The sequence below is a fragment of the Oenanthe melanoleuca genome, chromosome Z (genome assembly GCF_029582105.1).
Source record: "Oenanthe melanoleuca isolate GR-GAL-2019-014 chromosome Z, OMel1.0, whole genome shotgun sequence".
NCBI classification, from domain to species: domain Eukaryota; kingdom Metazoa; phylum Chordata; class Aves; order Passeriformes; family Muscicapidae; genus Oenanthe; species Oenanthe melanoleuca.
This window is the reverse complement of record NC_079362.1, coordinates 66,551,738-66,574,738: the sequence shown is the minus strand read 5'-3', so window position 1 is coordinate 66,574,738 and position 23,001 is coordinate 66,551,738. Positions and strand designations below refer to the sequence as shown.

Genomic DNA, 23,001 nt, shown 5'->3' with positions numbered 1-23,001 from the left:
AAATTCATAATCAAATATTTCAAACTGAATTATATTCATGACAAAATAATTTTTTTGCAATGTTTCCAGGACTTGCTCAATGAAGCACCATTCAGTTATGTTCAAGAAATGAAAGCTTCATCTGTCACCTGTAGAAATATTAACAGCCTCCCTCCAGTAAGTGAGTAATAGCCCAAAATGAGTAGAGTAGATCCAAGCTACATAGGAAGTTGTCTGGGGAACCATAACCCACGTATTTTGGAGACACAGAAGATAAATAAACAGGCAGAGTTTTGACTAACCTTTGTTCAGTATTCCAATACTAATTTCCCTGCAATTGTGTTTGATAGACACACACAATTTGCTAACTCTAAAGAGAGCAATAATTTTCCCTCAATCGCTAACATCACCGAAAATGACACCACCTACGTTATTTATCTCTAATGTAATAATACCCTGTTAAGCAAAGAGCTTTGATGATTTTATTACTGCATAATGTTTCTCTAAATGAAAAGAAAGAAAAAAAATAAAAGAAACAAGTTCAGCAATAATCAACCTGTCTCTGCTGTTTACATGGAAATTAGGTGGAATTTAAATAAATGACTTTTCTTTAAAGAAGTCATATTCAGCTTTCCTAGCAAGGAGAGACAGATGAGTGGTACTCACAGCTGGCTCCTCCAGTAAATGTTGTGCTGTTCTTACTGTGTCTGACCCCATCACCACCCCGAGACATGAGGACCTGTAGGCACACTAGGGAGGTCCCTGTCTGTCCAGGGCTGCCATATCTGTCCCAGCTGCAGTCATCTGCCCCTGCATCCTCCAGAGGCTGATCACACCCATAGGACAGCCAGCAGAAGGGACTCTGTGCCCTCACCTCTTCTTTCTTGTTTTCCTTTGGAACAGGGAGGCTTTGGATGGCAGGTTGGAACTAGAGCTGAGGTTACATGAAGCCCAGGGTATGTGAGAGCACTTCTGCATATCCTGCTGCAGAGGTGGGAAATGGCAGAGCTTGCCAAATCCTCCACTGTTAAGGGAATAAATCAGAAGATTTCCTATAGCATCAGTTTGAAAAACTCCCTCATCAGGCGAGATGGGGATGCCCTGAAACATTTGGCAGGTGTGGAATAAACACATAAGCAGTGATTTTGCTTGCCTAATCCAGCCAGGTGCTGCAGGAGCTAAGGCAGTATTTTACTTTCACTGACAGTGTGCAGGCTCCACTAAGTAAATCACATCACAAATCAGAGCACCCATAGCCCCTTGTATCAACCTGGAAGTGTTTCTCACTCAGCCAGAGAATAATTGAGTCAGAACTACTATTTAATGTGCTGTCCTGCCCTAACAACACCTTGAAAAGCTAAGGGTAAAAGGGCTCTGCTACTTCCACCATAGCAGCAATATGGAATTACTCCAGCAAAACTTCCTCCTAGAACCAGTCTTCCCAGAAGGCAAGATGCTGTTGACTTTCAGCCTATTATAAATTACAATTGCATCTCTTCTGAGGACCCCAAAGGAGAAAGCTACTGTAAGACTCTCATAGTATCCTCAAGCACTCCAGATGAACACTGTAGGAACATGGGGTTGGAGCTGCCAGCCAGCTCCCTGATAGGCGAAATCCAGCTCTCCAAACCGGGAACATCCTCAAGGTCCCAAACTGTCATCCATCAATATCACCCTTGTCAAACAGCAGTCATCAGTAGGTTAGGCGAGGATGCTTTGGATGCTGAAAATAAAAGAGGTTTTGACTAAGAAATGTCCTAAATTTTGGCCTAAATTGGATGTAGAATATTCTAAAACAGGATTTTAAGAACAACACTGGCCCCACGCTACCAAAACTCTTGTCTTCGTAATGGCCAAAAAAAAAGTAAGAAAAATGGAGCACTTGGTTCCCATTAGCTGCAGTCACAGCTTGCTGGTTTAATAACAGAGCTTTCCAAAAGAAACAAGCCCTAAATTAAGCCTTCAGGGACAGGCCAAGAAGGACAGATATCCAAATATTTTCAACTTCATTTGCTATTATCTCTCATTTTGCATTATTAGTAAGATAACTGCCCACTGCAAGCAGTCCCCTTGAATTCAGAAACAATGACACCTGACTGTTAGCAAACTAAATGCCTTTTGCCATAAACACTCTTAAATTTGGAGGTGCCACTGATTGATACTGCTACACTGCCAATATTTATACATTCATTGAATCACAAGCTAGGAATTACAGAGGGTTTTTTTCATACGTGTAAAACCATAGAAGGTTGAGCAGCCCAGAATCCACAGATTGAGGAGTCACTGCTTTTATTCTGCCATGTGTCAGAACTGAGAGTGATGGTTAAAACTCCTGCCACATTCACTGCTGGTTGGTATCACTTCACTAGGACTTGGTTTCCAGAAGTGTCCACCCCGAAAATAAATTCCGTTTTGGAAAGTGGGGGAGGATTTCATGCCCTCAGGTACATTGTAACCTCAGGTATGAATGAACATTTACATCTTCATCTACAGCCGGGAAAGGTTTTTGCCTTTGCAAAGGGTAATGTGAGAAAGTTTACCAGCCCACAAAGTGCAAAACTGGAACAATAACTCATTTTACAGCATGGAATAGCTGAATTTAAAAAAAAAAAAAAACAAAAACAAAACACCACAAGAATTATCTATCATTGCGAGGATCTTAATTTTTTATTTGAACTCCTAAAGATTTCATTTTCTGGGTCAGGAGACATCAGAAGAGAGCAAATGCCTTAAAATCAAAGGGAAATTATTAAAATGAAGTTGTTCCAAACTGGAAAACACAATAATGTCTTGCTTTTAGAAAGTCTCAGACAACATCTAGCTGTCAAACACACTTCCCTGAACTGAAATAATTCAACAAAAATAAGAAGCACCTGTAAAAATATCTTCCAGTGCTGCTGCATCTGTGTTCATTTTTGCTTAAGGAAACAGTTTTATACAAACCCAGGAAGGCTCCTGTTTTAGTGGAGCCTCTCTGGTGATTATGATGTATAATTTTTTGACCCAGTGACCCCTGAAAATTTTCCAGCGGAAGTGTGAGTAGCACATGCAGGCTAATTATCAACTCACTTTTGTTACTTATTTTCTGAAAGACCTTAAGAACGAACTCAGGGCTCTCTCAGGGGCTGGAAAGCAAAGGTCAGAACCTCTGCTTCTGGACTTCCATCAGTATCAGCTGTGACTTGCAGCATGTGGCACCAGAGGCAGCTGCTGCTGCTGGCAGCTCTTCCCTTACCTCGCTCCGGTGACATCCACACCGACCATCAGCTGTCCGTTCAGAGAAAGGATCTCATCTTTCAGGCGCACTCTCCCGCACTTCCCAGCCGGGCTGTTCTTCTTCAAGTCTGTCACCCAGATGCACCCAACGTCAAGCACAGGCCCCTTATGGGCCTTCCTCTTCTTTCCTCCCCGACGCTTCTCCCCATAGTCCCCCAGAGCAGGGATATTCCCAAAGCTCAAGCCCAGGACCTCATTTTTCCTCATCTCTTGGGCCAGGTACATGGTGCAGATCTCCGTATCCAAAGTCCCACAGCTCCCTGGCTGCAGATTGCTCTCATCCACTGAGAAGTTGAGCTGGATGTACTCGCTCAGCTTCTGGACGGCCGAGCGGCAGAGCTGCTGCTCGGCTCCCTCGGCGCCCTCCCGCCGGCTGTTCTGCAGCCACTGGCACAGGAGGGGCAGGAAGACCCCCGCGTTGTCCTGTGTGATGGGCATCGCTGTCCCTGGGCATCCCCTCACGCCATCAGCCCCGGCCCCAGTCGCCTCCCTGGGCACCCGTCGTGGTTCCCCACAGCCCCTGGGGACATGCTGGAGTGCAGCTGCAGGTCCAAAGCAAGCTCCATCTAGTCTCACGGAGATTTTTGGGGTGTTCCAGCTGACCAAGAGCAGTCAAGGAAGGACGTTTGGTGCCCAGGCGCTACAGCCAGCCCTACGAACAGCTGGTTTCTGAGGGTCTGTGACTGTCCAGGCCTGCCTGCTGCCAGTGTTCTTGCTCCGTCGGGAACAAAGCGTCCTTCCCACCGCGATCACCACAGCGTCTCGTCCTGCAAGGGTGATAAAACAGCGTCGTCAGAAGAGCCCGAGAACTGCTGCAGGCCCGGCCCGAGGCCCAGTGCAGCCCGCACGGCCTGGCCGCTCTCCTTCAGCGATTTACCACTTGAGGGCACCAGCTGCTCTCCTCAGCTGGGAATAAAGGTCACCAGCTCCTGACCTCCGCGGGGAAACGCGGCATGCCCAGCCCGGGGGATGCTGCTGCCGCGGCTCCGGGGCTCGCACCGAGGCGGAGAGGACATTCCTGCCAAACCCGCTCCAAACAAGGAGCTGGAGCGGCACCGGCCTCACCAGCGACTGAAGGGACAGCTCTGCCGTCGGTGATTTTGGGCTGGGATAGGCTTAAACCAGACCCTTCCCAGACTTATCTCCCTCCCCACTAAGCTGCACAAGGGATGGGCAGCAGCAAACACGAAGGATGAGGACACCAATGGGGTCCCTCCCTTCGTGGCAGCAATAACCACAGACACCTTGTGGGTAAGACATCTAAGGGAAGTAACTATCCAGTTTCCTGGGAAAAGAGTAGGGCAGGTGAATTCCCCAATTTCCTGCAGTTTGGAGAAGGAGGCACGCAGGCAGCCAGGAGTCAGTGGAGCTGAGGGTTAGCACACAACAGGGTGAGACAGGGTATTTTGCCAGGATCATTAGAATCTATGAAACAACAAAAAACACTGGCACGAGTCAAGTCTGGTTGACTGCTTTCTTTCAGGGCTTTATTTTCTAGCAGTGGATGCTGCTCAGTGAGGTGTGCACCAAAGAAAGCATCAGCTTTAAGCTTGCAGCCTGCAGGTCTGGTCTTGCAGATGTGTATGAAAGGCTTGTGTTAGATAGAAAAGCTGTAGAAAGAGCTTGTAGCCCCAAATGAATGAGTGTAGAGGAAGGCTCTTGCAAAATGCTGCTACGGAAGCTATATCCAAAGTTGTGCCATCTCCTTGGCTGTGGGGCACTACCTAAATGGACAGGAGTGACCCAACACAGCTCAGGCAGGGACAACAATAGATCAGGGGCACCTGTGGTGCCCATGCAGGAGGACACCAGAACCTTCACCAAGACAGTGATGTTGCACAAGGGCTCAACAGGGATAGACATCAGCTTGGGAAAGGAGGGACTGGCCCCCTGCTTAGTGAGAGGGACTTATGAGTTAGGCTCAGGGTAGGAAAAACAGGGAAGGAAGAGGGAAGAATAGAGACAGAAACTGCCCAGGTACACGTCTAAAACAAGAGGTGATAATACAGACACAGATTGACCAGGACATAAGGTTAAATCCTCTGGACATTTTAGACACCTAATGCAACACTGGTGAATGTGTGGGGTTTTTAAACATAGAACTTAAGTCTTATTTAAGATCTCATATTTAAGACAAAAGCATTTATTTGATTGACATAACTGGAACTTGCTGTAGTAAGACCTAGATCTGAAATACTGATCTGAAAATGCATAGCTTATATGTGGACCAACAAAGAAAAAGTAGAGGCAGAATCTCTTGGCATACTGAGGATGATGTGTATATTTGTTCTGAGGTCCAGAATACAGGGGGAGGAAGAATTGCCCAATATCTGGTTGATAATAAAGGTGGAAAGCACAAAACAAAACAAACATAAGGGAGGGCACTGTAAACCCTAAACCAAGGACTTGATAACAGCTGACTCAATGGTAGTGGGAAAGTAGAAGCATGAAATCTGTCCTAGGAAAAGAAAGCAGAAGGAGATGGAAAGTCCTGGTGCCTTCAGAGCAACATTCTCACATAATGGATAGGGTCAAGTAATCAGCAGTGAAGTGCCTCCAAAGAGAGATGTGTGGAGGAAAGTGGAAAGAAACTCATGTAAGAATGCCTGTAAAATCAAGGGATTGGGAACAGCAAAACAGAAATGCCTGGCTTCTGTACATTAAAAAAAAACCTGCTAGGAGAGAATTCATGGGGAAGAGTTTAAAGGAAAAAGAAATCAAGGTGAGCTGTAGTTTCTCGAAGAAACAATATTTTGTGCTTAAAAGGCAGGGGCACAATAGCATCTCAATGAAGAAGGATCAGAAGACTTAACAGCATCACGGGCTTTTTATTTTCCTCAAAGACAAGAAGAAAGAACATTAAAAGGTTACTGAGCACAAGTTTTAAAAAATAGTGTGAACACATAGGCAAAAATAATAGAAACATGAGGATATAAAAATGAAATGAAACTTGCAGAGGATAAAAAAATGTTACCCTTTATATGCATATTAATACAAGAAGGCAATCCGGAAAAATGTCGCTCAGAAAGAAAGTTATTGAAAAATGACACCAAAAGAGTCAATGCTGGTTTGAATTTTGCTTTAGTCCTTGTTAAAATTGCTAACTATGTACAGGGGATTAGTACACAGTGTGATACAGTATCACTACAGAGGCATACTATCCTCTTCTCTGCCTGTTACAGGTATTTCCTGTACATCCTACAAACTCCAAATCAAACAGAGAAATAGTTTGCATGTATGTGGAAGAGAACAAAAATATAAGCAGTAGCAGACACAGGAGAGACAAGAATAAAACAATGTGAAATGATTTTTCTTTTCATAATGGAGAATTTGTTGGATGTCATTTATCTAGGCTTTATTATAGCTTTTGTCACTGTCTCAACTTTCTCATAAATATACTAGGGAAATATGATTAAATGAGACTACTATAAATCCATACCCACGGAGTAGTTATTAATGACATCCTGTGAAAAAAGAAGGACACTACAAGTGGAGCTCTGCTGGATCTATATAGTCTAGTTCTGCTCAGCACATTCATTAGTGACCTGGACAATGAAAGCGAGTACGCGTATTTAATCTGCAGATTACACAAAGCTGGGCGTGTCTGCAGACACACTGAAGAACAGGATTAGCATCTAAAATATCTTGGCAAAAATCAGAAAAACATGCTCTAAAAATTAGGGTAAAGTTCATCAAGGACAAATGCAGAATACTACAAAAGGAATATCTCACTTAGAAAGGGTTGGCTATGTGGCAAATCTTTGTCAAGAGGTGCAGCACTTTCACAGAATCACGGAATCACAGAATGGATTGGGTTAGGAAGGAATGTGGTCCCAAACCCCCTGCCATGGGTAGGGGGACACCTTCCACCCAACCAGCTTGGGCTTTGAGCATTTTTCAGGGTTTATAGGGAATAATTCCTGCCAATCTCCTGCTGTTGGAGAAAAAAAAAAGGGGGTCATTGTCCCGGAATGCATCAGTGGGGACAAAGTCAACAAGGCATATGAAGTATTTCTGTAGCCTCATACGGGGTTGGGAAGGTCTCAGCAGCAAAAATACCCTGGTGGAGCAGAGCTCTGATATGACTTGCCAGTCCTGGAAGTGTGACTTACTAGGAAATGCTCAAAGAATTAGGGCCTATTAAAAAGGAGAAAGTATTGCAGGGTGTGAGATAAAGGTCGTCATGTACTTTAAAATGCTCCACAGTGACCATGAGGAGAAAAGCAGTTTGTTCCTCCTGTCCATGATGGAATAATGTATGTGAATCACATCCATGTAGATTTAGGATAGAGGTTAGGTAACACTCAGAAGGATGAAGAATATCAAGGCACTGGGGAACACCATCTCAGCTGGAGTCTCCATCACTTATGGTCTCTGCAGAAGGTCAGACATCTGCCATGAACAATGATTAGAGCCAATATCTCTTGGGTTGTGGGAGAAAGTAGATCTCACCATTTCAATCCCTCTTACTTTTGCTTCCTTCAATATAATTTTCTGCCCTAGTGAGGTAAGAGGTCATTTAATGGATAACATCCTGTGAGTTATGAGAATGACACCCTTGTGACAATGACACCCTTTGCTTTAACAGCAAACTTTGCCACAGCTCTCAGTGACCGTACAGGGTTCAGAACCATTAAAGCTCTAGAGAAAATTGGACCAGATCATTCTTTGAGGCCCTTTTAAACTAATAATTTAAGGAGTTTTGCTCTCAGCTGTTTATCAGTTTTGACATTGAGTAGACATATTATGGACTGTCTTTTGCCAGCTATCCCCAGATCAAAAGCACTGCCAGGGTCTCCAGCCTGGAGATCTTGGGACTCCTTGAAAGCAGCTCAGAGTTTTAGCTCAAGTCTCCAAATCCCCTCTGCATTGGCAAAGGGCACTGATGTTGACTTCAGCTTCAATCCTGCAGTTAGCCGAACTGGAGCGTTCAAAGGCATCTGCATTCCACGCAAAACTCATCCATCATTCATTTAGCAACATTGCTGGAGGGCTCTCCCCCTCCATGCACACAAATCCCTCCAGAGATAGAGGATGACGGCCCCCTCCATGCCGCCGGAGGCTGGCAGCCTTCAAAACCCCATTCCTTCTCCCCACAGGAAAAGCTGCGGGCGTCGATACGCTGCGGGTTGCCTGTCTACGCCCCTGAGCTCACTGCAGAGCCATGGCAGACACTTAAATTAATCATGTAGATAATTATACAGTACTTTCAAGGGATTTGATATTCTCAAACAAAACCTTCTGGCTTTGGAAAAATTACTCCAGACAAGCATAAATGGGAAATACTCCTTCCAGATGTAACAGACAGCACTGAGCTGAATGCCTTCATGCTGGTGAGAAGAGCAGCTTAGGTGTCCATTGCCAATGGAAGCAAAAAATGGAAAGGTGGTAAGCTGTTCATCAGGGGAAATAACAGACCTGCCTGATAAAAATGGAAAGCTCAATGCTAAGAAGAAATTTGTTTTTACTCTTGACTTCCACAAAATAAACTCAAGACCCATGTGACAAAATTTAATGGAGTCACCACCACCTTGCTTACTTTCTGAGGGTGACAGATCTGCCAGACCACCCCAATTGCCTCACATGAAGTACAGACCTATGTACAAAATACTCTGATTTTATGCCCACCCTGGAATTGCCTAGACTTGTCTGGAGTAAAACAAGCCAGAACTGGGAGTGGGCCCAAAGTCCCTTGTCCTACAAAAACGAGTCCCTGTTCATGGGGACAAATTTCCACCAAAGAGATTTTGTCCTGGTTGCTCTGAATCCCTCTGAGGCTACTGATTCACACTCTCTGGTAATTAAATCTCCCATCTTACCTAGATCTCAGTAGTATGGTCTGTTGAGATTTTTCATTAGCAGTTTCAAGGATAAAGCAAATTAAGATTTTACAATTAGGATGTTTGCAAGCACAGAACATCTCAGCTGAGAAAGTACTGGGGTGGAAAAAGGGAAAGTACTGTGTTGATATGGAAACAATACCAGTCCTGTTAAACAGAAGGATCATGATGGTGCAGAGACAGCATGACCACTAAGTTTGAGGAGGACCCACAAAAGGGATCAGCCTTTCATAGAATTTCATCTTAAAAATACTCTCACCATGCTAAGTACTGGTTTTAGTGCTCAGGCTTACACTCCACTGATACGGCAGCCCATGGACTGAACCCAGAGCCAACCCACAGCACATGACAGACACCCTCCTTTGCAAGAAGAGAAGCTTTTGGGGCAGATGCTTTCAGAGGATCAGAAAGTTGCTGCATAAACCTGTATAGAACCATGGTCCTCTCTCACCCAGCAATGCCAACAGCCAAACCCCACTCCTTTCCATCCAACCACAAAACAATCAGCCACTCTGCATGGCTGCAGCCTGGGTGCATGCCTCTTTCCAAAGGTGTGCCACCAGCACTTGGTGAGCAGAGCTGCCTAATCCCCTTCCTTGTGCCACCAGCCACAAAGATCCTCCTGGGCATCATCAAACCCAGACCCCAGCTATCACAGCAACTTTTTCATGCTCTAATCAATAAAACTCATTGAATTTCAAATATAAGTAAAGAACACTTACATCTCTGATATTTTGCTGGAAAGCTGCCCCAACACTTCGCTTAGTTGAAAATGGTCTGTGTTTCTGCCTTAAATGTATTCATAATCAGTTTATATCCACAGACATGCAGCTTCTACAGCTCTCTGCTCTTCTTAGTGTTTATCAGCTCTTCTCACCTTCATCCCTGGAGTATTTACAGCCAGAAAAATCAGCTTTTACCTGCCCTTGTTCCACCCAGCACGCCCACATAAGATGTGCACTCAAAGGCTGAAATACCACCCAAGTAAATAAATTGGCTATCTTCTTCTCCATTCCTCAGTAAAAGTTTTTACTTATGGCTCGGGAAGTCACACACTCTCTTCCTTCATGTCCAGCCTTTCAATGCAAAATACCAAGTTAAAAATACGTGATGTAGGTGAAGAGAGGCTGCTTTTTTGAGGCTTTCTTAAGGCAGAAAAAAAGCTGTCTTAAATGGCTGCTTGTGGAAAAATAAGAATATTTTCTTTAAGTAAGTTGAGGCTGGAACTGTCAAAAAGCATATGTGGATATTCAGTGCATAAACAATAAGCTTTTTTTTTTTCTGACAAATTGAACTTTTTCTTCCTATGTTGTCCTCAAAGGAATGATGTAAAGAGCTCCAATAATCACTTCCTTGTAGGGGGAAACAGAAATGTAGAGGGTCATTAAAGTGTCCCATTACTGATTTTCAAAAGGTGATTTGTGCAAATGGCCAAGACCCAATCCTCCAGGATAACCCCTTTGGCATTTCCAGCCTGGCCTAAACTTCCAGAAAAACATACATACAGTTATTCCAAAAATTGTTTTCATCCTCTGAGTGAGATTACTTTATAATTGCTTTAAAGGTTATGTTTGACATATACCGTAAATCTTTTTATATATAGATGAAGACATTGTACTTGTTTTCCTAAAGTCATCTGGGCATTTCAGTGTCAGAGAAATAAATCCATGACCAGCAAAAGACATTCATGTACTAATTTCTATTCAAGTGTAGCTTCTACTTATTAGTTAGAAACTAATAGCAAAAAGAAAGTAATAGGAAAAAAATACCAAATTGAGACCAAATTGAAATTTTTCACTTAAAGACACACTATAGTTGAAAGATGAGTTTGCTGCAATGGTATGAAGTCTGAAATCCTTCAGGACAGCAGCAAATCTGTTTCATTCTGAATTACCCAGTGGTACAAATCAGATCCGGGCACACGGTTATGTTTCTGCTGAATTAGCCAGAGTGCACATTTACAGGTCAGCTTTATGCCAGCCATAGAAAGACTTCTGATATTTGACCTGGCAATAAAAATTTAAATCTTACTCTGGGAGGCTTTGACAGATTTTGAACAAATTTGAATTGACAGCAAGTTTTATAGCAGTCAGCATTTTATATTTCATGGCCTCAATGCTTTTAGTACAGCTGTAGGAGCCCTAAAGCTGGATTTTCTGCACAGTCAAACCACAGCCTCAGGTTTGACCTCCACACAAGTAACCAACAGGAATAGAGGAATATTAAAACTGGGATTTTTATTCTTTAACATCAGCTGAATCCTCATCTGAGCTTTTCACCACGAGCTCCATTTCTGTCCAAAGGAGAGGAACAGGCACTCTTAGGAGGAAATAGTTCTCTGGCCTCTTGTAGGTTTTTATTTTCAGGCTAGATGTGTGACATCATTCAAATGCACCTTATGCTCCATTGCCTAAAAAATGTGTGGCCAAGTAAAACAGAGGTATCTGAATATAATCAGATGAAACCTGCTTTGAACCAGTTACCCAGGCAAACTGGGCACAGAAAAAAGTCTAATATAGCATAGCTAAATAAAGGCAGTGATGAAACTGTATCAGTTCTTGCAGACAGGTTCCCTGCAATGCTTTCTTGGCTGCTTTGATTTTCAAGTATTTATGTCCACTGTATTAAAGATCAAAAGACCTGTGCAAACATCTAGACTTACTAAATCAAACCTAGTAATTGCCAAGACGTTTACAGTATCAGCCCAAGAAAGCCCTGAGAACAAAGAACAGTTCACCAAGAGGACACTGGAACGGCCAAGCATGGAAACGCAGAATCCTTGTAGGATTTATTACACTCTGAAGGGGGGCACAACAGTTATGTAAAAACCTAACCATGTACTTGGATTTGTTTTTAAAACCTTGCCACCAAGTAGCTCTCTATAGGAGTTATTTATTTCCAGGTGCTCTCACAGTATCCAAAACACTGGCAATCAGTAAAATCTTCCCTTATAGAAATGAGATTGTGCCCATTTTTATAAAGAGGGAATAGAGCTACAAAAAAATAGGCATCCCATACAGCCTCATCTGAAGCTTTCCTGTAGGCACAGGGACACTGGAAAATTTCATAAGGACCATAAGTGCCCCCACTAGACACCACATGGAGCACCATGTCCCACCAGAGGATGGGAAGAGAGCAAGGCTCTCCTCACTCTTTCTACCCTTGTTCCAGATTGTCTGAGCACACTGCAGGACAGGATCACTCTCAGTCCAGGGGCAGTGTCAAGTCTACAGCCGCTTCCACCACCAGTATTACCTCAAAGGCCATAGGGTATTTCCTTGTCAGCAGCACTGCTCAGGAGGAGCTGCCTCAGTTCTCACAAAACCAACCAGTGCCTCTTGGTAGAAGCTGCTTATTCCTTCTGGAGCTCTGAAGCCATCCACTTCCTCCTTCCTCCTATCTCTGTATAACATAAGCAAGCTCATAAAAAGAGATACATGTCCAAAACATTTTGAGTGAAATTATACCAGAAATCAGGGATCATGATATCCCAGAAAGTATTTCCCACTAGACCAGGAACATGGTGGGACTTAATGATATTACTAAAAATAACATGAATAGGTGAAAGCTGAAAAACACATTTGCTGTATATCAGAAATTAAGAGTAGAACTCTGAACTGTCAGGCAGCACAAGCCCTTCCCTCACTGCATGTCCCTGCAGTCTTGTCTGTGTTTAAGAGGCTGGTGTCCTCTGGGGACAGCAAATATGATGTATTTTGGGATGGTGAGCAATCATACAGGCAGCCCTGCTCTGAAAGCAGGGAAAACCAAAGCCAGTTGTGTTGCAGATGGCAGTAAAATGCTGAGCCAGGGCTGTGATGATGCAGCTTCACAGTTTTAGGTCTTTTGTTATTAAATAACTAGGTTGTTTGGTAAGGAAACCTCCCGAGTGCACTTTTCAACATACCAAAATGCTGTGTTGCAAGAGGAGACAGACACAGTGCACTTTTAAACTGGAAAGACAGCCAGGCTCAAACCGCTGGGCTGCATTTTCCACCATCATTCAGATGAATTAAAAAGAGACAGCAGAGGAGGAAGCATCCATCTGGTTATCCATTATTAATGAGAGGATCAAATCTAAAACTCTTTCTGATACTGATACAGAAGCCCTTTAGTATGATCAAAGTATTCTCTTTCGTCCTCACCCTCTTTATGCACAAACTGTCTCCAGCAGCCTCTTCTCCAAGTCCGGGTCAGATGGGAAAATGAAGCAGCTTTGCAATTTCTAAGTGACATTCTAAATCTTTCCGATATTCTTATTCTCAACATACTTTTGTGTATTGAAGAAATATTGGCTTGCCTTTTTGCATTCATTTAAACCAGAATGAAACAACTTACTGCAGACAAGACTAAAAATCACCTAATTCTCACATGATCTAGTGTCCCAGACTCTATCAAAGCAAACTTCCTTAGCTGTCAGATCATTAAAGCTACTTATCTACCTATAAGCCCTTAAAGACTATTCAATTTGATAGCAGAAAAAACCCAAAAACTTGTGTAAGGAACCAAGTTATTGGAAGCTTGTTTAACAATGAAAGAACTGTATTTAAAGAGCTTCTTGAAGAATGGTAGCCATCCAGTTCTGCAATTATTCAGCCTCCTCTGTACACCAACAAGCCTAATCATCCTTTGGATCTCTTCCACTTGCTGAACAGCTCAGAGCTGATGCTGGGAAGCATCATTATGAATTTTCAAAGTACTCAGAATTCATTTCTGACATAATTTATAGAAGTAAAAATCGGGAGTAACATAATTAGTCAGTGATGCTTTTCTGGATTTACTCTACAATTATGTAATCACAGAGGAAATACAATTTTAAGTATGCAGATTCCAAGAAACATCTCTGTTCCAAGTCTGAAAATAGCACAGCTCTATCTCACATACACACACACACACACACACACACTTTTTCACACAGAAAACTAGTCACACCTACAGGCATATAACACAGGTTGACTTCAAATTTACATTTTGGCACCTAAACAAGTGACCCAGTTTTTAAAGGCCGTCACTAATGTCACCTACTCCTGTATGACTTTGATACAAGCCCCTATTTACCTATACCTTGAGAGCCAAAACCCCAGATTTCCCAATTGCAAGGCTTCCTCAGGGACTGGGCATCCATGTAATGTTCTGAACACTCCTATAGAAATTTATTGTACACTCCAGTTCTTTCTGAAAACAACACTTACATTAAAATAGGGACAAAAGTAGATCTGTAATTATTTTTAAATGCTTCCACTCTTCTCAAGATCTTCCTGTGGGAAAGATCTCTGCAATAATTATTCATAAAACAAGAGAATGTAAATAACATGTTAAATTTGGACTGCATTGTCTGCAAGAGTCATGCATCTAGTATTACAAACAAACCACAAACATCTCATGTTCCAATACTGTGATTCTATATTAGACAAACAAATGTCCCCAACAAACTGTTTAAATTAAATGTTGATAAGCACCAAGAAAGCAAACAGCTTACAACACTGCAAAATGAATACACTTGGAAGGCGGGCTGGTGGGATTTCACCGTGTTACTGGAAAGGTTAAAATTTTAAATAAATAAAGAAATAGCTTTCTATTTTCCCATAAATCTGAATTAAGACAAACAAATGTAGTAGTAGTAGTAGTAGTAGTAGTAGTAGTAGTAGTAGTAGTAGAAGTAGTAGAAGTAGTAGTAGTAGTAGTAGTAGTAGTAGTAGTAATAGTAGTAGTAGTAGTAGTAGTAGTAATAATAGTAGTAGTAGTAGTAGTAGTAGTAGTAGTAGTAGTAGAATCAGATATAACAATACATATTTCCACATCACTATTCCTAAAATCCATTAATCATCTCTAATCTGACCTGAGCACTGGAAATAATTAACAGCCTTCTGTGAGTGCTCCCAAACAAGTGTGCCATGTAGAGCTTAGGAAGGACTTTCAGAGAAGATCCTCTCCATCTTGGCTTTGGCAGTGTCCTGGGGTGACTTCATGGTGCTGAATTGTATCCCCATTTTTCTGTTTTGCCCAGAAATAAGTTCTGCACCTTTGGGGCAGGTTCTGAGAGTGAAAGGGGAGAAGTTGTTCTGCACAGTTTGTCTGCAGAAGCTGCACTTGCTCCCCTGCATTCCTTCTCACTGGGCTGTCTGCAGCATGGATAGACAGCAGGAGAGAGTCTCCTTGGCTTTTTGTTAGGTTTTAGCTAGCTGAGGCACAGAAGTTCCCTGGACTGTGGTTCTCCTTTTCTTGGCACTGATCAGCCCAGCTCTGGACTGAAAACCCAGAGAAAACCAGGAGCTCACACCTGTGGCCCTCCAGGAGCTGAGACATGGCATTTTCCAGCAGGAGGGACTGAGAGAGACTGAGAGAGCAAAGCTACAGCCCATGAAAAAGACTCTTTCTGAATTTGCCATCTCTTCAGAACAGACATAGGTTTTATTGTTTAATATTATTAATTTTTTCATGTTTGTGAGTACTTTGCTTGTAAATAAACAGTTTTTTCCACTTTTCTCAAAGAAGGGCAGCTTGAATTTGCTTTCTAGAGACCACTTCAAAAGTTTCCTCCCAGAATTTACCCTAAGCAATGACAGGTAGATCCTATAATGCTGCTCACTTCCTCCTCATGACCAGTGTTCTCTTCTTTCACTTCCCAGTCAGAGGGGAGGTGGAAAACCAAAGGACTTTTGGATAACAGTTTACATCTCTACCACCAATATCGACCTGGAGACAGTACCTGCATTTCCCTTCAACACTGCATAGTTACACTTCACTCCTTCTCCATGAAGGGTTGGTCCAGATGTCTGAAGCACTTTGGCACATCAACAGAGCTCAGCTTTCCTCCATATAGCCCTGGTATGAAGCTGATGTTCATCACCTCCTTAGGGAATGCATCTCCAAAACCAGGACATAGCTTCAACCACAGGCAACAGCAGGATTTCCACAGATGAAGGGTCAGTTTCTGTAGTTTTAATTTAGCTCTCATTCCTCCTCTCAGATCAATGTGGAGGTTTTTGAGGCACGAAGAGTTCATCTGTGACCTCTGAAGGACACAGACCACTAAACCATAACCCTGTCATTGCTGCCTCTGTCCTCTTAACCTCCAGCTGAACTACAGCAGCCTCCCAAAGCATGCACGCCAGACTGGATTTCTCTTTCCCAAACTGAAGGTTAGTCCTGCTGGTAGAAATTCACTGGAAGCAATGAGCTGTCATCTCTCAGAGAATAGATGCTGCTGATGCTGACCACAGCATCCATTTCTTCCATAGAATCATGAATCATTTAGGTTGGAAAAGACCTCCAAGGTCATTGAGTCCAACTTCAGCACCTCAGTGTCTCTCCTGCAATGAAGGGCTCAAAACTGACCCGGATTTGAGGTGCAGTCCCAACAGTGCCCAGCACAGAGGGGCAGTCATTGCCCTGGCCCTGCTGGCCACACCATTGCTGATACATTTAGGATGTCCTTGGCCTTCTTGGTCACCTGGGCACACCCTGGCTCATGTTCTGCCACTTTTGGCCAGCATCCCCAGGGCCTCTCCCACTGGTGGCTTTCCAGCCACCCTGACCAGCCTGGAGCTGCAGGAGGTTGTTGCGATCCAGGGACAGGACCCAGCACTTGGCCTGCTTGATCCTCACAAAATTGGCCTCAGCCCATGGATCCAGCCTGTGCAGATCCCTCTGCAGAGCCTTCCTGTCCCCAGCAGATCAGCACTCCCACCCAGCTTGGTCCTATCTGCAAACTGGCTGAGGGTGCTCTTGATTCCCCTTGTCCAGATCATCAGTTAAGATATCACATAGGACTTGACCACAGCAGTAATGTCTTTCTGCAGCCTGACTTCTTGGAGCATGGATCTGGAAGCTTCCCAAGCCTCTTCTGACCTTTCTTAGGCAATATATGATCATGCTTTTGGAGGAAGCTGAATTTTATGGCTGTTTCTGAAGCTCCTCACAAGCAAGCTCAGGATGGTTCTCTGGTTCCAGAAATAACTAGACAGGGTAATCACTGTAGTCTTTGGTCTAGTTCCTTCCAAACAGAATTTTTAGCCTGACTGAAAATTATCTGTCAAGAAAAAGGAGGGAAGAGTGCAGCTAGAGATAGAGCAAGCTCAGCTTCTTAGCATGGAAGGGGGATTTTACCTTGCTTTGGCAACTGTGAAGCATTTGCTGCCATAACTGTAGGACCTACACCCAGGTAGCCAGGAGAGCCTGTACTCTCAGGGGAAATTCAGAAGTTGCTTTCCTTCCTGGAAGTCTGCACACAAAGTTCATCAGAGTTCAGATACTGCAACCCAGATACACAGAGACTTCATCGACTTCACTCTTCAGGAATATTGTCACCACCATGTATTAGTCAGGAGAATAATTCTCTACACATTTACACCACAAACCATCTCACTAAATCTGCACAAAGGCAGGGGCAAAGGTTTCACGCACAGAAGTTGCTGTCATGGTGGTTCTTGTTTCTGTCTTTAGTGCTTCAGAAGACTTCAGTACTGAATTGAGCCCTAATTAAAAATATATAAATAAATGTTATTCACTATAAATAATGATTCAATGCTTCATCTAATCATGTGCTTTTATGCAGTCATCATCCCTGCAAAGACAAGGAGCAAAGCCTGGAGAGAAAAGTCTTGCCTTCAGGCATTTTAAATATTCAAGTTTCTGAGTCAATGCTCTTACTGGGCTGAAGGGACAAAAGAGGGAGTCCATTCAGAGCAAACATACACAATAATCTTTACTGTCCCAAACAGTATTGGTGTATTAACCACATACTAGACTTAAAGACACATCATATGCACTTTCACTTATTATGTTGTTCAGATGTGTGCAACTGCAGATGGTATCTGAAAAAAGTTAGGCAGGCTTTCAGAGACATGCCAAAGATTAAGAGCATGCAACAAGCCAACTCCCCCACATAAGCTCTCATCATAATCATTCTCTGTAACAGGATATAACCACTAAAAGAAAAAGACACAAAACAGAACCACCACCACCCCCCGTTTCCCCCCCAAATCTACCATTAATTTAGAGCTTCAAAGTGAGCCTTATTTAAACCAAACAGACTTTTTAAAACTAAATATAGCACTACTACAATATTGGACTCAAATACTATAAATTAAATACACATTTGGGGTTTTTTTTAAAGAAAAAAGCAAGTGCAGGATATCCAAAATCCATTTATCAAAAACTAAAGTATTAATCCTTCAAACACTTAAGGAATTATGTAATATTGCTCATATCAATAGACTTACAACATATCTGTTTTATCATGTGCTTAGAAACATGTTTGGGATCAGGAGCTGAAATATGTATATGTTGTCACCTGAACATTCCCAAAGATGATATTACATTTATCAATATTCAGCATATATTTCAGCATTAGAAAATTCAACCCAACTCTTAGTATTTGAAAGTTATTTTCTTGAACACTTTAAACTTCAAAGTAATCACAGCATCCCAAGAAACATACTATGTGCTGCAAAAGAGAGGTATTTGATGGCCACATCTCTGCACTATTCATGTATGGAAAAAAAAATCAGTTTTACTGATGACTAATGACTTACTATGAGCAATTGGCAGGCAAGAAAGACTTAGAGCCAACAAGAAAAACAACAGAGAAAAGGAAATACTCTGAAATTGCAGAAAGAACCACTCTTCCCAAGCAGGAAAGCTCATGAAGAGTTGCCAGCAAGTATTGACAACCCAGCAGCCAGGAAAGCTAGAGCATGACAAAGTGTTATTCTTTCCATCCAGTGCCAGAGAAAACAGGTACAACCTTCACTGCTTTGCTAGTCCCACATTCTCCTGTTCTGGCAACCAGCAAGCATGGACCTGATTAAATAGCATCTCTTCTGCAATAGCTGCTAGTGTGGTCCAGTTTGGGCAGGGTGGATAAAGAGAGGAGGAGCAGGGTGTCACACACAGCTTTTAAAAGACCCCATAAAACCTGAGCAATCCCCTCCATCAAAATGAAAAAGGAGAGGTGACAAACCCAGAAATCACCTTCACACTGATGGTAATGAATGGCAGATTTGTTCCACTGAACCTGATCTGCCCTTAGAGGTGCCAGTGGAAGGTGTAGCAGCCTCTGTCCCACACTGTATTATTCAGTCATCTTCAAAGATCTTCCTTAGCTGGCTCAAAGCCCAGGGGACACTGCAATGTGTGGAGGCATTTCCCCAAGGGGAGAGGCGAGAGCACAGTGGAGACCCTGCACTGCCCCTGCTCCCCCAGGAGCCCTGGGCAAACCTGCAGCCTCTGGAGGTCAGACTGGCCCAGAGCTCCACCCAGGTGCTAAGCCAGGACTGGAACACCTCAAACTCGAATGCAAACTAATCACGTGGAAGTGCAGAGAATGTGTGGCACCATCAGCTTTAGCAGCAGCCTCAAAATGAGCTGGGCTGACCCCGCCAACCCCATCCTCAGGAGGGCAAGGTCCCCCTCTGTCTGTCTTCATCTACGTTTTCCATTATTCTACTAAAGCATGCAAGACTCCCTTCAGATTATGGCATTTCTTCATATTTTGCCTGACAGTTTAGATGATACCCAGGGCAGGAGCCATCCAGCAGCTGTGCTACGTGGAGAGAGGCAGAGGCACATCACAATCCAAACTTCACCCCTGAAATTATTTCAGAGGAAAACGTGCTGAATGAGACTATGAGAGACAAATCAGAACTTATAATTACAAATTACAATTATAACAGTGATCATATTTCCCAGAAAAGGGTATTCTTTAATTCTCTTTTTGATTTTACCAGAGCCACCAGATCCCTTGTATGAACTCCTGTTGTTACAAAACATAAAAACTCATTCAATTATCTTCACATTATCTGGAAAATAACAACATGACATCTCTGGGCTTTGTCAGGTAAATCAATTTGATATCATAGCATTTATTTAACATATTATAATACAATAGTTTGTAACTTTGGTTTCACTTTCTTTGTTCTGTCCCATGATGAAACACTGGGTAAGTACGTATATGTCAGCACGACACTTTGTTCTAAAAGCTGATTAAAAATGCATTCTTTAAAAAGGAAATATATAGAAGTGACTTTGGAGGCCTAGATTTTAAGCTTCTTTCAATTTTTTTTGACATCTGTTTGCTGAGTGCATGTAATTTCTCCCCTGAATTATTTAAATGTCCCAGTGCTTTTTTCATAAAAGGAAAACTGAACCCAGATGCCCAGCCTCAAGATGGAAAACCTTAAAAATACAATAAAGTAGAGTAAGTAAAAAATCAGAATTCTCATCCACTGGGAAAACCCAGTATTTTAAAGAGACATATTATATTTAAATTCCTGTGAAAGTTCCAGAGAACTACACTAAGAAATCCCAAAATATTTTCTTTTCTTTTTCCCTACCCTCAGCCTTAAAAATCTGAAGAGTTTGGGTGTCTGATACAGCTGATGATCACCCATTCTGCCAGTCCTTGCCCCGATGTAAAAAGCCCAATGTGCATTGCAGGAGCCAAGCCTGAAAAAGAGATGTTGCCCCTTGAGTGGAGCAATGTCCCACAGGAATTGCCACTGCAGGCTTTCCCACAAGGAATCGCTAATTTATGGACTCTCTATTCCCCACGAACAAAGCAAACAGATGGAAATTTTGCCCTGCTTCTACAGTAAGACTAAAAGTGAAAACCATAACAGGAATCCGTTAACGAGAGAAGCAAATTAAATAGGATTTATTAAAACCATAATCTGCCAAGAGATATTTTGGATAATTTTGAATAGACTTGACATACACCAGGTAATAGTATTTTTTCAAAGAAAAAATTAAGCCCTTGTTTAACCCATCTTAGCTATTCATTCCTGGGGTTTCCAGCTTTGCAGCTCTCCTGGGGATAGGCAGGTTGCTCACAACTTTTCTTCTTGCATTGGAACACTGTTTTTTACATTTGCATTTTGAAAGTGCTAATCTTTAGTTGGAAATTAATTGTACTTAAGAAAAAATAAAAAGAGGATGCATGAAAGCTTTCTGGACTGTCATATGAGAGAGACAAATATAAAGTAGAGCAGTTTCCAAAGCAGAAGTACAACACTTGGAGAGGAATAGGGAAGAAAATGCTGAAAATAAGGTTGATCAGATAAATGATGTTGCACTTCATAATTTTAAGATGGACAGAGATGTGTGAGATTTAGTTTCTGCCTCACTATCCATGTGGCCACAGCTCATCAGGGCACCAGTTCACCCCACAGGTCTTAACCAGCCCCTCGGGGCAGCAGGGTCTTGCAGGACTGGAAACTCCTTCCCTCAGACCTCAGCTTGGGAGTGCAGGACAACAAACAAGGGGCTTCAGCTTGGTCACAACCCAGAGCAGCTCCAGTACACTCAGGCAAAATCTCTGAAATGCACCCTAATGAAGATCAAGAGAGCGGTCACCGGCCTGCCTCTGCTTCAGACACCCCCAGAGGGTGAGCTGTGGTGCTAATCTTTACATTTAAGGCAGTAAAGGCTTTGATGAGCTGAGATTTTTTAAGAGAGCAGACAGAAATCCAGCCAGACTGCCCTTTTCAACTGGCATGCAGTAATCAAGAGCAGGACGTGCCCTCAGAGAGGGGTTTTGTTTCTTCCTCCAGTGAAGAAGACCCAGTCTCTTTCTCCCTCTCTCTCCCTCTCACACACACAGACAAACCAGACACTGTCTTTCCACACATCTCCCTCCTCTGCCCTCTTCCACCTTCTCCTCCTATCATCATTACTTTGGGATGCTGCTATCAATACCTATCCTGCTCCACTTTCCATGACTGAATAGCCTCACCAATCTGAATCACAGCGGTGGTTTGGGAGGCTGAAAGCAGGATTTTCAAGACCTCCAAAGAGCATTTAAAAACCAAACTCCTCATGCTAAAAGCAATGGTTTCTAAAAACCATAAGCAGCCCTCAGCAAACTTCAGACTTACTTTGAGAGTCACTAGAGTAGAAGCAAACCTCATCTGGCACCAAGAAGCAATTTTTTGTATCTGGAAGCTACACAAAACATTTATTGTCATGAGAGTGGTGAAAAAGTAGAAATTCAAAATCTGACAATCCATCTAGAGAAAAAGTTCAGAGCCCAAGCCAGTCATCACAGCTAAGCAAGCTCCTTGCTGTGTGTTAGGGAATGCATGATGTCCTCATATGCTCTCTCATCTCAAGGATGCAGAGGGTAGCAGTTCTGGGGCAGGACCACTTCCACTGCCCCAGGGAATCAGCCAGGCTGGAGACACTGCTACAGAGACATTAGTGCTTGTGAAAGGGAAGGTGTAGGACGATGCCCTGGCAGTGAGCAGGGCAGGAGACCCACAATAGTCTGGTTTTGACCTCTTGTTGACTGTCAGAGGCAGTGCCCCAGGCACCACAGGTCTCCTGATCTGTATGAATTGTTACCCAGTGCAAACTCCACTGTGTGCCTGAGCCTGAATTTCCCTCCAAACACAATATAATGGCTCACTGTCAAGTCACCTCTAACTCTTATTGCCTGCTATGAACTAGGTTTCATGCAATGCTGTGAACTGTCTCTTGGGGATATTAGGTTTCAAGGTCTCATTAATCAGCTTCCCATTGAATAATGAGTTTAAAAAAAAATCTTTAGCTTTACTTACGTATATACCACTTGTTGAACAAGAGTGACTCAACAATGCAAGGAAATATCTCATTTACAGTTCTGTGCCAATATGTGCAACTAGGTGCTGAAGAATATGAGACCTCAAAAGTAATCTCAGTCTAGGAGATAAGAAATATCTTGGGCAGTAATAAATAAAAAAATCTTCCTGAAGTGTTAAATAGAGAGTTTTTGTTCACAGTCTAGTGAACTATAAAGTCTTACAAAGCCAAAGAATAAATACTATTTTAACATCACAGAAAACAGTTACTTTTTGAAGCTTATGACCTGCTTAGGGTCAGGGCATTCCAGTGCAGCTGTAAATGTGTTATCACGATTACTACATGTCTT

General features: G+C 42.8%; 1 protein-coding gene across 1 annotated transcript in view; it reads right to left on the bottom strand.

Annotated features, from left to right (window-relative positions):
- The window catches only part of PDZD2 (PDZ domain containing 2), a 194,676-nt gene that overhangs the window by 133,786 nt on the left and 37,889 nt on the right, over positions 1-23,001 (bottom strand). The window contains exon 4 of the mRNA XM_056513789.1: positions 3,215-4,022. Within this exon, the coding sequence (XP_056369764.1) occupies positions 3,215-3,693 (479 nt within the window). The 5' untranslated portion in view covers positions 3,694-4,022. The remainder of the gene's footprint in view (positions 1-3,214; positions 4,023-23,001) is intronic.